The sequence below is a fragment of the Mycteria americana genome, unplaced genomic scaffold, assembly GCF_035582795.1.
Source record: "Mycteria americana isolate JAX WOST 10 ecotype Jacksonville Zoo and Gardens unplaced genomic scaffold, USCA_MyAme_1.0 Scaffold_66, whole genome shotgun sequence".
Lineage (NCBI taxonomy): Eukaryota > Metazoa > Chordata > Aves > Ciconiiformes > Ciconiidae > Mycteria > Mycteria americana.
In genome coordinates, this window is record NW_027445651.1 from 305,193 (window position 1) to 320,071 (window position 14,879).

At 54.4% G+C, this 14,879-nt stretch overlaps 1 protein-coding gene across 1 annotated transcript; it reads right to left on the minus strand.

Annotated features, from left to right (window-relative positions):
* Positions 1–11,196: 11,196 nt before the first annotated feature.
* On the minus strand, positions 11,197–11,505 carry LOC142404059 (feather keratin Cos2-3). The gene has a single exon (XM_075490455.1). It carries the CDS (start codon positions 11,503–11,505, stop codon positions 11,197–11,199), a length of 309 nt encoding a protein of 102 aa, XP_075346570.1.
* Positions 11,506–14,879: the final 3,374 nt, after the last annotated feature.

The following is a 14,879-nucleotide window of genomic DNA, read 5'->3' on the forward strand; positions in this document are numbered from 1 at the left end:
CAGCAACTGTGTCTAGGAAGGCAGGGATATGTGATTGAGGGCCAAAGCGCACAAACTCTGCTGCTGTTTCATGAGGGAGGTCAGGCAAGCTCCCTCTTTGCGACAGAGGCTGTAGGTATTTTGTAAGGGCCCTAAGCGCATCCTCCATCCTAGTCTGCCTTGTCTCCGATCCAGCTTACAGGTAGTGCAACTGAGGGCTACCCTCTTCCCTTTGTTGGCCTTGCTGAGGTCATTCTGCTGGGAGGCTTCAGCCAGGGCTGACTCCCCTTCCCGTGGGAGCAGCTTTCAAGCTTCAGTTCTAGTGCTTGGCCCCAACCTGAGTTACAGCTCCAGCTGTGACACATCTGTGCCTGTACCTGGTCATGGACCCCACTCATCTCGCTTTGGACCCTGACATGCGGGTGACTTCCCAGCTTGAGCTCAGACCTTCCTTATCTCTGCGAACACACCTGGTGATCGCCGGACATTGTTGAACCCTGATTACTGTCCTGAGACCTCATCCTGACCTTGACTCACTGACTCGGTGACTTGCCTTTCCAGCTTGACCCCAGACATATGTAAGGCAAGAGCCTGAGCCAGCACACGAGCAGGACAACCTAAAAGTCTGTGCACACTTGCAGACCTATGATCTTATCGGGGTGTTGGAGAAAAGCTGGGATAGCTCTCATGTCTGGAGTGTGCAGTGGCTCTGCAAAACAGAAGGCAGAATTGCCACCCTGCACTCCGTAAGAGCAGATTTTTGTCCCCTCAGGGACCCGCCAGGCGCAGTCCTTTGGGAAAGTGCCCTGGGGGCTCAAAGAGGCCCGTGGAGAATGCGAAATACAGCAGGTAAGATCTGATGATAATAAAAATAAGGAAATCACCATAACTAGCTCCATCCGCTCCACTTGATAAAGGCATTAGAAAGATCTACCAAGGACATGAGATGGGTGCATTTTTGGAGCATTTCTTTCCACATCTGAAAGCACGACCAAGAATACCATTTTTCTTGAGGTTATTCAAAGTTACCTCCACCCCATGAGCAACGCTGGTGGTGCCTCCGTGAAACCATATCCGAGAAAGGGCAAAACACTGCACAGGAGATGAGGAATGAACTACAAAAAAAGTGTGAGAAACAATCCTGCAAGCACCGAGGCCAGAGAGGAGGGAGGAGGAGGAGGAGGTGCTCCAGGCAATGGTGCAGAGATTCCCGGGCAGCCCGTGGGAGAGACCATGGTGGAGCGGATATCCACACTGCAGCCCATGGAGGATCCCACGCCGGACCGGGTGGCTATGCCCTGCAGGAACTGCGGCCTGTGCAGAGCCCATGCTGAAGCAGGCTCCTGGCAGGAACTGTGGCCCCTGGAGGACCCACGCTGGAGCAGACTTGTCTGGAAGGACTGCAGCCCGTGGACAGGACCCACGCTGGAGCTGGTCTTGAAAGACTGCAGCCTATGGGAAGGGCTCACGCTGGAGCGGAGAAAAATGTGAGGAGGAAACAGCGGCAGAAAGGAACTGTTGCGTACTGACGGCAACCCCCCATTCCACATCCCACTGCGCTGCTTGGGGGTGGAGGAAACAGAAGAGCCGTGAATGAAGGAGGGAAGTTGAGCCTGTGAAAAAGAGGGGGGGATAGAGTGAAGGTGTTTTAGGGGTTTTTTGGCCGTTTCTCACCATCCTGCTCTATTTTTAATTGGCACTATGTTAAATGAGTCTTCCCCAAGCCAAGTCTGTTTTGCCTGTGACAGTAATTGGTAAGTAATCCCCCTGCCTTTATCTCGACCCACAACCTTTTTCACCCGACTTTCTCCTTCTGTCCTGTTGAGGAGGGAGAGGGAGAGAGCGAGCAGCTGGGTGGGTGCCTGGAAGCCAGCCGAGGTCTTTTTAGTTTTGCACCAATTATGGTAATTAGAAGTGCCATGACTGCTTGTCATTCACGTGCTTTTTTTTCCTGCTTGTACCTGTGGCACCAGGAGCAGTCTCTTTCTCCCACTGTTGTTCCCCCCAGAGGACGGTGGGCAATGATGTCAATTGGCCTTTGTGCTTGTGTACCTGGGAACTAGTGGCAGGTTTACAGCCACGGGCAGAGCACAGCCCACCAACCCTCCTGCCATAGCCTCAGACGAACAACGAGACCCCAAAGGCCATGTGGGAGGAGAGCTGTGAGTGGGAGCTCCTGTGCTGATGACCTGCTTTCTTCAGCTCTTTCTGACTCTGCTAGCAAAGGTCTGTCATCAGAACTGATGACAGAGAAGAAACCCCTGCTCCCTTGGTTGTCTCAGACCCCCTTCACCTGCATTTCTTTCCCCAACCATCCATCCCTCATTGCCTCTCTTTTCCAGCCCATTCCCTCTCAATGTTTCACAGGTAGGTCAGTGCAGTAGATCTCGTCTGTCTTGGTAGCCCCAAATTTCTGAGGTTCAAGCACCAAAGGCTGTTCCCCATGAGCTGTAGGCTTCAGGAGAAGAGGGAGCTAGGAGGAGGGGCACAGCACAGTTCTCCTCGCTTGGCATCCTGGCAGGAGGCCCTTCTGCGCAAGGCTGAGCTCTGGGGAAAGGGCCCTCAGTGCTCCCTTGGCGGCCCGATTTCACTTAAGCACCCAGAGATCTGCAGGCGAAGATGCTGGGGTTAGCGGCCTGAGGGGAAAGGAGGTGGTGGTGAGCGTGAAAAGAGCTAAAATCCCCAAAGAAAAAAAGAAATGTTGTAAGTAGCTTGGTTGCTCAACTCTAAGGGATCTTTCCTTTTAGCTCCCCTTTCGCAGATAATTTAGCCTAGCCTGTGAGTATTGTTGAATTGCTAATGAGCACCCTTTATTCGAAGGACATGTCTATGGTCTTTCCCCCTCCTAACAACAATCATTAGAGTAAGAATGCCTTGCCTGTGTTAAATCCTTGGTTAGCTTAGATAGTCGCAATGTAGACAGATAAGAAGGAATTAATTCTTCAAGCCCTGTGTCCCTGGAAAGGGCTGATAAGGAGAAGCTATACAAGAACCAACTGGTTTTGGATATGCAAGGAAGGTATGAGCAAGACAAAGATGGACTGAGCATGCGTAGAGACAAAGTTCGGTCAGCGGTCAGAGTGATGAAGACTACCGACTTCCTCCAACGACCACCAGAGGATCCCTAACGACCACCTAAGGACTTAAGTACGCATGCGCCAGAGACATTTGCATATATTAACGAGTTCCAAGAAATCGCACGTTTATGTAAATTAATCTTATGAATATGTATGATTTTGCAACACATAATCTCTGCGATCTTGCTTGTTTGTCGGAGCACCTATGGTGGAGCAATCCCCAGTGCTGCCCAGCACTGTAATAAAGGATGCCTGCTTAATAGTAACTCTGTTGCTATTGAGTTTTATTTCGGGAACACTCTGAAACTGCGATTCGCCTGCTGGGAGACTCGGACTTTAAAGGGTAGTCTCCGCGAATTTTGCTTCAAGAGAGCTTCTGCCATGGAACTCTTCTTCCCCTGCACCCCAGGATGAGATTGCACTTGCCATGAGCTGCAAAGAGAGAGCGTGGGCTGTTGTGATCGGTGCGCTCTCTACAGTACCACGGGAGGAACTGTAAGATGCTCACCTGTGTCACCTTGCAGGCCCATGCGAATAACCTTTTTGTCCTGGAGCTGCTCGGTGTGATGGGAGTTGGGGATGTGCAGCCTGCGAGACACCTCAGCCCTGCCAATCTGTGTAACAAACCGCTGGGCTGCACAGGGCGCTGTATGGATGTGGCGGAAGAACAGGGGACTTGCCCTACCCTAGCTACCCTTGCCCTTGGTGGCATGCCGTGCCCCTTCCTTCTGGGGACGGGTGGGAAGGTGAGGAGGAGGCTCTGGGCTGTAGACAAGGTGATTTCTCCTACCATCCCCTCCTTCCATCCCCACGGCCATCTTCTGTCTGAGCCTCCTCCCCCAGCGCAGCTCCATCCAGAGCAAGAGGAACTGCCTTGAGTGCTTGTGGGGCTGCTGACCTCCCAGGACCTCCTGCAGCACTGGGGTCCTCCCATGAAGACAGCACAAGTTGGGATCACCATCTGTGGGGCATGCTCTGAGGCCAAGGGGAATATTTCTGGGCAGAGATGCAGCAAGGGAAGGGCTGATGGTCACTGGCTGTGGAGTAGCCAGAGACGTCGTCCTCAGCTCCAAGGAACAGGGACCGAAGGAGGCCCACAGGCAGTGTGTCCTGCCCTCCCAGTCCTCTCAGAATGAGAAAGGGTCCACTTGCTCACCCATTTGTTCCCTCCCAGCTTATCTCCTTTCTCCCTGGACAGCTTTAGAGAGCATGCAGAGAGGAAAGGACCACACAGAGCCAGAGGCTGGGATGCAGCAGAGTTTAATGAGTCCAAAGAGGGCAACAAGATGTCTGTGAGGAGAGGCCACAGTGAAAGGATCACCATGGGCAGCCAAGAGTCAGTGCCCCATGATCAAGGGAGAGTTCCCACAGGGCACCTGTCTGGCTGCCCGACAGAGGGAGAGGGGCAGGCAGGTCCCCCCTAAGCTGGCTTTGGTGGGCCTCATGGCCCAGGGAGCAGAACACAACCAAGGAAAAGGAGGGAAAGGAGAGAGGGGAGGAAGGGAACGAGAGGCATCGGCCATGTTTTCAGAGAGCCCAGGCTGGCCCCTTCCAAAGGGCTGACACCCTTTGCAGGAGGAGCGGGGCGTGCTCAGACCCTCTCAAAGCAGTAGCCACGATCTCCGTCATTCAGTCTGGCATCATCTTCGGGGCTCCTGGGGTTCCTTGTCTGGGCTGTCACCGGTGGCTTTAGCAAGGGGGGCACCTTCTGCTGCCACAGTAGCGGCTGGTGATACAGGAGAGGTCACAGCACCCAGAGGTGATGGGGACTCCGTTACAGCTGAGGATGCTGCCAACAGCAGCAGAGGTGGAGGAGCCCACAACGGTGTTCTGCGGGAAGGAGCTGAGGATGGGGCCAGGAAGAATCACCACCACGGGGGAGGGCTCGATGACAACAGTGGAAGGCTGGCACTGCCTGACACAGGGCTCATTGCAGCTGTTGGCCAGCGGGGTCGGGCCGCAGGGCTGGCAGGGCTGGCACTGGTCGTAGCAGGACATGTCTCTGGGCCAGGGGTGCACCTGGGAGAGGGGGCAGGGGAAGCAAAGCACAACGGATACATGAGGAGCAGCACTGCGCCCAACCACAGTGGAGCCAAGGCACCTCCTGGCCCAGCTTATGCTGCCCAGCTCAAAGCCCAGGAGCCACCTCAGCTAAGTCCCAGCCTCTCTCTGTGGAAGGCTTTCTCTCCCCTTCCCTCTCCCATGAGAAGCAGGTCCCAGCCCTGGGCTAGGACAGCCCATATCAGCTGAGACATACATCAGGGAAAGACCTGACCTTGAAGGAGGAGGAGAAGAGGCTTCACACTCACCTGATTCCCAAGGAGAAGGAGGCGAGAGAAGTGGATGAGAGAGCAGAGAGCTGGGCTGCCTTTTATAGTAGCCCTGCACTGCCTCAGGCCCAGAGGCACCCTTTGTGGAAGTAATAATTTTCTGACAAGCTCACGTCAAATGCAAACCATCCCAGCTAATGGCATGGGCTGTGTTCTGGTTTCCTGCACTGCTGCCTTTTCATTTCCTGGCTTAAGCCACGTGCTTCCCCATATGAAGGCTTCTGTAAGTGCCGGGATGAGAGGCCCGAGGATTTCCGGGGCAGAAACACATCAGCGCAGGCAGAAGACTCAGCTCAAGTGCTGGTGGCATCCCGTGCAGGCAGGTGATGTGCACCTGGGTCATTCCTGTGGGCTTGTCTGTGGCAAAGTTGTTCAGGAAACGGGCGCCGCTCTCGTGCTTCTCGTCCGGATGCCCAAGGACTCCCACGTGAGAGGTCATGTCACACGTGGGCCTCAGCATCTCCTCAGCAGAGTCCACAGTTGCTGACGTTTTCCTGGCTTAATGTGAGCGTACGGATTTTTGCATGGTTCCACGCAGGCGCGCATGAGCACACACGTGTCAGTCTGTACCTGTGTGACCCTCATCATGAGGGCATGTGCAGGTCATAGCAGGAATGGTAGTTGCAAAGGAATCTACAGCTGAATGGTGGTGCCTTCGACCTGGCAGGTGCAGAGAGGTGCCCAGAGAACTGAAATGCAGTCTCTGCCTCCTGTGCCCTCCATTTCTTGCTTTATGTAGAGGGAGAGGCGCCCATAAATCCTGCCCACCGCATGCAGGCCGTCATCCCCGAACGTATCCCCTTACGATGCAGTGTTGCTGGTGACTGGGGGCTCCTCACGTCCATGCCAATGCCACCGCTCAGCCTGGTGCTGAGTGAGGCAGGGGCTGAGACCTCGCACCAAATGGGTATTGAACTGAAGGGACCAGGGTCCAGGCGCTGCTCTGCTGTGAGATGTAGGACTGACTGTCCGGGTGGCGCAGGGAGAGTCAAACAGCTGAGGACTCCTTTGCTGTTCAAGCACCAGGACTTCCGTGTCCCCCATAGAAAACTGAACCTGAGTGCCCAGCAACTGTGTCTAGGAAGGCAGGGATACGTGATTGAGGGCCAAAGCGCACAAACTCTGCTGCTGTTTCATGAGGGAGGTCAGGCAAGCTCCCTCTTTGCGACAGAGGCTGTAGGTATTTTGTAAGGGCCCTAAGCGCATCCTCCATCCTAGTCTGCCTTGTCTCCGATCCAGCTTACAGGTAGTGCAACTGAGGGCTACCCTCTTCCCTTTGTTGACCTTGCTGAGGTCATTCTGCTGGGAGGCTTCAGCCAGGGCTGACTCCCCTTCCCGTGGGAGCAGCTTTCAAGCTTCAGTTCTAGTGCTTGGCCCCAACCTGAGTTACAGCTCCAGCTGTGACACATCTGTGCCTGTACCTGGTCATGGACCCCACTCATCTCGCTTTGGACCCTGACATGCGGGTGACTTCCCAGCTTGAGCTCAGACCTTCCTTATCTCTGCGAACACACCTGGTGATCGCCGGACATTGTTGAACCCTGATTACTGTCCTGAGACCTCATCCTGACCTTGACTCACTGACTCGGTGACTTGCCTTTCCAGCTTGACCCCAGACATATGTAAGGCAAGAGCCTGAGCCAGCACACGAGCAGGACAACCTAAAAGTCTGTGCACACTTGCAGACCTATGATCTTATCGGGGTGTTGGAGAAAAGCTGGGATAGCTCTCATGTCTGGAGTGTGCAGTGGCTCTGCAAAACAGAAGGCAGAATTGCCACCCTGCACTCCGTAAGAGCAGATTTTTGTCCCCTCAGGGACCCGCCAGGCGCAGTCCTTTGGGAAAGTGCCCTGGGGGCTCAAAGAGGCCCGTGGAGAATGCGAAATACAGCAGGTAAGATCTGATGATAATAAAAATAAGGAAATCACCATAACTAGCTCCATCCGCTCCACTTGATAAAGGCATTAGAAAGATCTACCAAGGACATGAGATGGGTGCATTTTTGGAGCATTTCTTTCCACATCTGAAAGCACGACCAAGAATACCATTTTTCTTGAGGTTATTCAAAGTTACCTCCACCCCATGAGCAACGCTGGTGGTGCCTCCGTGAAACCATATCCGAGAAAGGGCAAAACACTGCACAGGAGATGAGGAATGAACTACAAAAAAAGTGTGAGAAACAATCCTGCAAGCACCGAGGCCAGAGAGGAGGGAGGAGGAGGAGGAGGTGCTCCAGGCAATGGTGCAGAGATTCCCGGGCAGCCCGTGGGAGAGACCATGGTGGAGCGGATATCCACACTGCAGCCCATGGAGGATCCCACGCCGGACCGGGTGGCTATGCCCTGCAGGAACTGCGGCCTGTGCAGAGCCCATGCTGAAGCAGGCTCCTGGCAGGAACTGTGGCCCCTGGAGGACCCACGCTGGAGCAGACTTGTCTGGAAGGACTGCAGCCCGTGGACAGGACCCACGCTGGAGCTGGTCTTGAAAGACTGCAGCCTATGGGAAGGGCTCACGCTGGAGCGGAGAAAAATGTGAGGAGGAAACAGCGGCAGAAAGGAACTGTTGCGTACTGACGGCAACCCCCCATTCCACATCCCACTGCGCTGCTTGGGGGTGGAGGAAACAGAAGAGCCGTGAATGAAGGAGGGAAGTTGAGCCTGTGAAAAAGAGGGGGGGATGGAGTGAAGGTGTTTTAGGGGTTTTTTGGCCGTTTCTCACCATCCTGCTCTATTTTTAATTGGCACTATGTTAAATGAGTCTTCCCCAAGCCAAGTCTGTTTTGCCTGTGACAGTAATTGGTAAGTAATCCCCCTGCCTTTATCTCGACCCACAACCTTTTTCACCCGACTTTCTCCTTCTGTCCTGTTGAGGAGGGAGAGGGAGAGAGCGAGCAGCTGGGTGGGTGCCTGGAAGCCAGCCGAGGTCTTTTTAGTTTTGCACCAATTATGGTAATTAGAAGTGCCATGACTGCTTGTCATTCACGTGCTTTTTTTTCCTGCTTGTACCTGTGGCACCAGGAGCAGTCTCTTTCTCCCACTGTTGTTCCCCCCAGAGGACGGTGGGCAATGATGTCAATTGGCCTTTGTGCTTGTGTACCTGGGAACTAGTGGCAGGTTTACAGCCACGGGCAGAGCACAGCCCACCAACCCTCCTGCCATAGCCTCAGACGAACAACGAGACCCCAAAGGCCATGTGGGAGGAGAGCTGTGAGTGGGAGCTCCTGTGCTGATGACCTGCTTTCTTCAGCTCTTTCTGACTCTGCTAGCAAAGGTCTGTCATCAGAACTGATGACAGAGAAGAAACCCCTGCTCCCTTGGTTGTCTCAGACCCCCTTCACCTGCATTTCTTTCCCCAACCATCCATCCCTCATTGCCTCTCTTTTCCAGCCCATTCCCTCTCAATGTTTCACAGGTAGGTCAGTGCAGTAGATCTCGTCTGTCTTGGTAGCCCCAAATTTCTGAGGTTCAAGCACCAAAGGCTGTTCCCCATGAGCTGTAGGCTTCAGGAGAAGAGGGAGCTAGGAGGAGGGGCACAGCACAGTTCTCCTCGCTTGGCATCCTGGCAGGAGGCCCTTCTGCGCAAGGCTGAGCTCTGGGGAAAGGGCCCTCAGTGCTCCCTTGGCGGCCCGATTTCACTTAAGCACCCAGAGATCTGCAGGCGAAGATGCTGGGGTTAGCGGCCTGAGGGGAAAGGAGGTGGTGGTGAGCGTGAAAAGAGCTAAAATCCCCAAAGAAAAAAAGAAATGTTGTAAGTAGCTTGGTTGCTCAACTCTAAGGGATCTTTCCTTTTAGCTCCCCTTTCGCAGATAATTTAGCCTAGCCTGTGAGTATTGTTGAATTGCTAATGAGCACCCTTTATTCGAAGGACATGTCTATGGTCTTTCCCCCTCCTAACAACAATCATTAGAGTAAGAATGCCTTGCCTGTGTTAAATCCTTGGTTAGCTTAGATAGTCGCAATGTAGACAGATAAGAAGGAATTAATTCTTCAAGCCCTGTGTCCCTGGAAAGGGCTGATAAGGAGAAGCTATACAAGAACCAACTGGTTTTGGATATGCAAGGAAGGTATGAGCAAGACAAAGATGGACTGAGCATGCGTAGAGACAAAGTTCGGTCAGCGGTCAGAGTGATGAAGACTACCGACTTCCTCCAACGACCACCAGAGGATCCCTAACGACCACCTAAGGACTTAAGTACGCATGCGCCAGAGACATTTGCATATATTAACGAGTTCCAAGAAATCGCACGTTTATGTAAATTAATCTTATGAATATGTATGATTTTGCAACACATAATCTCTGCGATCTTGCTTGTTTGTCGGAGCACCTATGGTGGAGCAATCCCCAGTGCTGCCCAGCACTGTAATAAAGGATGCCTGCTTAATAGTAACTCTGTTGCTATTGAGTTTTATTTCGGGAACACTCTGAAACTGCGATTCGCCTGCTGGGAGACTCGGACTTTAAAGGGTAGTCTCCGCGAATTTTGCTTCAAGAGAGCTTCTGCCATGGAACTCTTCTTCCCCTGCACCCCAGGACGAGATTGCACTTGCCATGAGCTGCAAAGAGAGAGCGTGGGCTGTTGTGATCGGTGCGCTCTCTACAGTACCACGGGAGGAACTGTAAGATGCTCACCTGTGTCACCTTGCAGGCCCATGCGAATAACCTTTTTGTCCTGGAGCTGCTCGGTGTGATGGGAGTTGGGGATGTGCAGCCTGCGAGACACCTCAGCCCTGCCAATCTGTGTAACCAACCGCTGGGCTGCACAGGGCGCTGTATGGATGTGGCGGAAGAACAGGGGACTTGCCCTACCCTAGCTACCCTTGCCCTTGGTGGCATGCCGTGCCCCTTCCTTCTGGGGACGGGTGGGAAGGTGAGGAGGAGGCTCTGGGCTGTAGACAAGGTGATTTCTCCTACCATCCCCTCCTTCCATCCCCACGGCCATCTTCTGTCTGAGCCTCCTCCCCCAGCGCAGCTCCATCCAGAGCAAGAGGAACTGCCTTGAGTGCTTGTGGGGCTGCTGACCTCCCAGGACCTCCTGCAGCACTGGGGTCCTCCCATGAAGACAGCACAAGTTGGGATCACCATCTGTGGGGCATGCTCTGAGGCCAAGGGGAATATTTCTGGGCAGAGATGCAGCAAGGGAAGGGCTGATGGTCACTGGCTGTGGAGTAGCCAGAGACGTCGTCCTCAGCTCCAAGGAACAGGGACCGAAGGAGGCCCACAGGCAGTGTGTCCTGCCCTCCCAGTCCTCTCGGAATGAGAAAGGGTCCACTTGCTCACCCATTTGTTCCCTCCCAGCTTATCTCCTTTCTCCCTGGACAGCTTTAGAGAGCATGCAGAGAGGAAAGGACCACACAGAGCCAGAGGCTGGGATGCAGCAGAGTTTAATGAGTCCAAAGAGGGCAACAAGATGTCTGTGAGGAGAGGCCACAGTGAAAGGATCACCATGGGCAGCCAAGAGTCAGTGCCCCATGATCAAGGGAGAGTTCCCACAGGGCACCTGTCTGGCTGCCCGACAGAGGGAGAGGGGCAGGCAGGTCCCCCCTAAGCTGGCTTTGGTGGGCCTCATGGCCCAGGGAGCAGAACACAACCAAGGACAAGGAGGGAAAGGAGAGAGGGGAGGAAGGGAACGAGAGGCATCGGCCATGTTTTCAGAGAGCCCAGGCTGGCCCCTTCCAAAGGGCTGACACCCTTTGCAGGAGGAGCGGGGCGTGCTCAGACCCTCTCAAAGCAGTAGCCACGATCTCCGTCATTCAGTCTGGCATCATCTTCGGGGCTCCCGGGGTTCCTTGTCTGGGCTGTCACCGGTGGCTTTAGCAAGGGGGGCACCTTCTGCTGCCACAGTAGCGGCTGGTGATACAGGAGAGGTCACAGCACCCAGAGGTGATGGGGACTCCGTCACAGCTGAGGATGCTGCCAACAGCAGCGGAGGTGGAGGAGCCCACAACGGTGTTCTGCGGGAAGGAGCTGAGGATGGGGCCGGGCAGGGTCACCACCACGGGGGAGGGCTGGATGACAACAGTGGAGTTCTGGCACTGCCTGACACAGGGCTCATTGCAGCTGTTGGCCAGCGGGGTCGGGCCGCAGGGCTGGCAGGGCTGGCACTGGTCGTAGCAGGACATGTCTCTGGGCCAGGGGTGCACCTGGGAGAGGGGGCAGGGGAAGCAAAGCACAACGGATACATGAGGAGCAGCACTGCGCCCAACCACAGTGGAGCCAAGGCACCTCCTGGCCCAGCTTATGCTGCCCAGCTCAAAGCCCAGGAGCCACCTCAGCTAAGTCCCAGCCTCTCTCTGTGGAAGGCTTTCTCTCCCCTTCCCTCTCCCATGAGAAGCAGGTCCCAGCCCTGGGCTAGGACAGCCCATATCAGCTGAGACATACATCAGGGAAAGACCTGACCTTGAAGGAGGAGGAGAAGAGGCTTCACACTCACCTGATTCCCAAGGAGAAGGAGGCGAGAGAAGTGGATGAGAGAGCAGAGAGCTGGGCTGCCTTTTATAGTAGCCCTGCACTGCCTCAGGCCCAGAGGCACCCTTTGTGGAAGTAATAATTTTCTGACAAGCTCACGTCAAATGCAAACCATCCCAGCTAATGGCATGGGCTGTGTTCTGGTTTCCTGCACTGCTGCCTTTTCATTTCCTGGCTTAAGCCACGTGCTTCCCCATATGAAGGCTTCTGTAAGTGCCGGGATGAGAGGCCCGAGGATTTCCGGGGCAGAAACACATCAGCGCAGGCAGAAGACTCAGCTCAAGTGCTGGTGGCATCCCGTGCAGGCAGGTGATGTGCACCTGGGTCATTCCTGTGGGCTTGTCTGTGGCAAAGTTGTTCGGGAAACGGGCGCCGCTCTCGTGCTTCTCGTCCGGATGCCCAAGGACTCCCACGTGAGAGGTCATGTCACACGTGGGCCTCAGCATCTCCTCAGCAGAGTCCACAGTTGCTGACGTTTTCCTGGCTTAATGTGAGCGTACGGATTTTTGCATGGTTCCACGCAGGCGCGCATGAGCACACACGTGTCAGTCTGTACCTGTGTGACCCTCATCATGAGGGCATGTGCAGGTCATAGCAGGAATGGTAGTTGCAAAGGAATCTACAGCTGAATGGTGGTGCCTTCGACCTGGCAGGTGCAGAGAGGTGCCCAGAGAACTGAAATGCAGTCTCTGCCTCCTGTGCCCTCCATTTCTTGCTTTATGTAGAGGGAGAGGCGCCCATAAATCCTGCCCACCGCATGCAGGCCGTCATCCCCGAACGTATCCCCTTACGATGCAGTGTTGCTGGTGACTGGGGGCTCCTCACGTCCATGCCAATGCCACCGCTCAGCCTGGTGCTGAGTGAGGCAGGGGCTGAGACCTCGCACCAAATGGGTATTGAACTGAAGGGACCAGGGTCCAGGCGCTGCTCTGCTGTGAGATGTAGGACTGACTGTCCGGGTGGCGCAGGGAGAGTCAAACAGCTGAGGACTCCTTTGCTGTTCAAGCACCAGGACTTCCGTGTCCCCCATAGAAAACTGAACCTGAGTGCCCAGCAACTGTGTCTAGGAAGGCAGGGATACGTGATTGAGGGCCAAAGCGCACAAACTCTGCTGCTGTTTCATGAGGGAGGTCAGGCAAGCTCCCTCTTTGCGACAGAGGCTGTAGGTATTTTGTAAGGGCCCTAAGCGCATCCTCCATCCTAGTCTGCCTTGTCTCCGATCCAGCTTACAGGTAGTGCAACTGAGGGCTACCCTCTTCCCTTTGTTGACCTTGCTGAGGTCATTCTGCTGGGAGGCTTCAGCCAGGGCTGACTCCCCTTCCCGTGGGAGCAGCTTTCAAGCTTCAGTTCTAGTGCTTGGCCCCAACCTGAGTTACAGCTCCAGCTGTGACACATCTGTGCCTGTACCTGGTCATGGACCCCACTCATCTCGCTTTGGACCCTGACATGCGGGTGACTTCCCAGCTTGAGCTCAGACCTTCCTTATCTCTGCGAACACACCTGGTGATCGCCGGACATTGTTGAACCCTGATTACTGTCCTGAGACCTCATCCTGACCTTGACTCACTGACTCGGTGACTTGCCTTTCCAGCTTGACCCCAGACATATGTAAGGCAAGAGCCTGAGCCAGCACACGAGCAGGACAACCTAAAAGTCTGTGCACACTTGCAGACCTATGATCTTATCGGGGTGTTGGAGAAAAGCTGGGATAGCTCTCATGTCTGGAGTGTGCAGTGGCTCTGCAAAACAGAAGGCAGAATTGCCACCCTGCACTCCGTAAGAGCAGATTTTTGTCCCCTCAGGGACCCGCCAGGCGCAGTCCTTTGGGAAAGTGCCCTGGGGGCTCAAAGAGGCCCGTGGAGAATGCGAAATACAGCAGGTAAGATCTGATGATAATAAAAATAAGGAAATCACCATAACTAGCTCCATCCGCTCCACTTGATAAAGGCATTAGAAAGATCTACCAAGGACATGAGATGGGTGCATTTTTGGAGCATTTCTTTCCACATCTGAAAGCACGACCAAGAATACCATTTTTCTTGAGGTTATTCAAAGTTACCTCCACCCCATGAGCAACGCTGGTGGTGCCTCCGTGAAACCATATCCGAGAAAGGGCAAAACACTGCACAGGAGATGAGGAATGAACTACAAAAAAAGTGTGAGAAACAATCCTGCAAGCACCGAGGCCAGAGAGGAGGGAGGAGGAGGAGGAGGTGCTCCAGGCAATGGTGCAGAGATTCCCGGGCAGCCCGTGGGAGAGACCATGGTGGAGCGGATATCCACACTGCAGCCCATGGAGGATCCCACGCCGGACCGGGTGGCTATGCCCTGCAGGAACTGCGGCCTGTGCAGAGCCCATGCTGAAGCAGGCTCCTGGCAGGAACTGTGGCCCCTGGAGGACCCACGCTGGAGCAGACTTGTCTGGAAGGACTGCAGCCCGTGGACAGGACCCACGCTGGAGCTGGTCTTGAAAGACTGCAGCCTATGGGAAGGGCTCACGCTGGAGCGGAGAAAAATGTGAGGAGGAAACAGCGGCAGAAAGGAACTGTTGCGTACTGACGGCAACCCCCCATTCCACATCCCACTGCGCTGCTTGGGGGTGGAGGAAACAGAAGAGCCGTGAATGAAGGAGGGAAGTTGAGCCTGTGAAAAAGAGGGGGGGATGGAGTGAAGGTGTTTTAGGGGTTTTTTGGCTGTTTCTCACCATCCTGCTCTATTTTTAATTGGCACTATGTTAAATGAGTCTTCCCCAAGCCAAGTCTGTTTTGCCTGTGACAGTAATTGGTAAGTAATCCCCCTGCCTTTATCTCGACCCACAACCTTTTTCACCCGACTTTCTCCTTCTGTCCTGTTGAGGAGGGAGAGGGAGAGAGCGAGCAGCTGGGTGGGTGCCTGGAAGCCAGCCGAGGTCTTTTTAGTTTTGCACCAATTATGGTAATTAGAAGTGCCATGACTGCTTGTCATTCACGTGCTTTTTTTTCCTGCTTGTACCTGTGGCACCAGGAGCAGTCTCTTTCTCCCACTGTTG

Coding starts and splice junctions, on each gene's coding strand:
- LOC142404059 (XM_075490455.1), bottom strand. CDS start 11,505: ATGTCCTGCTACGACCAGTGCCAGCCCTGCCAGCCCTGCGGCCCGACC.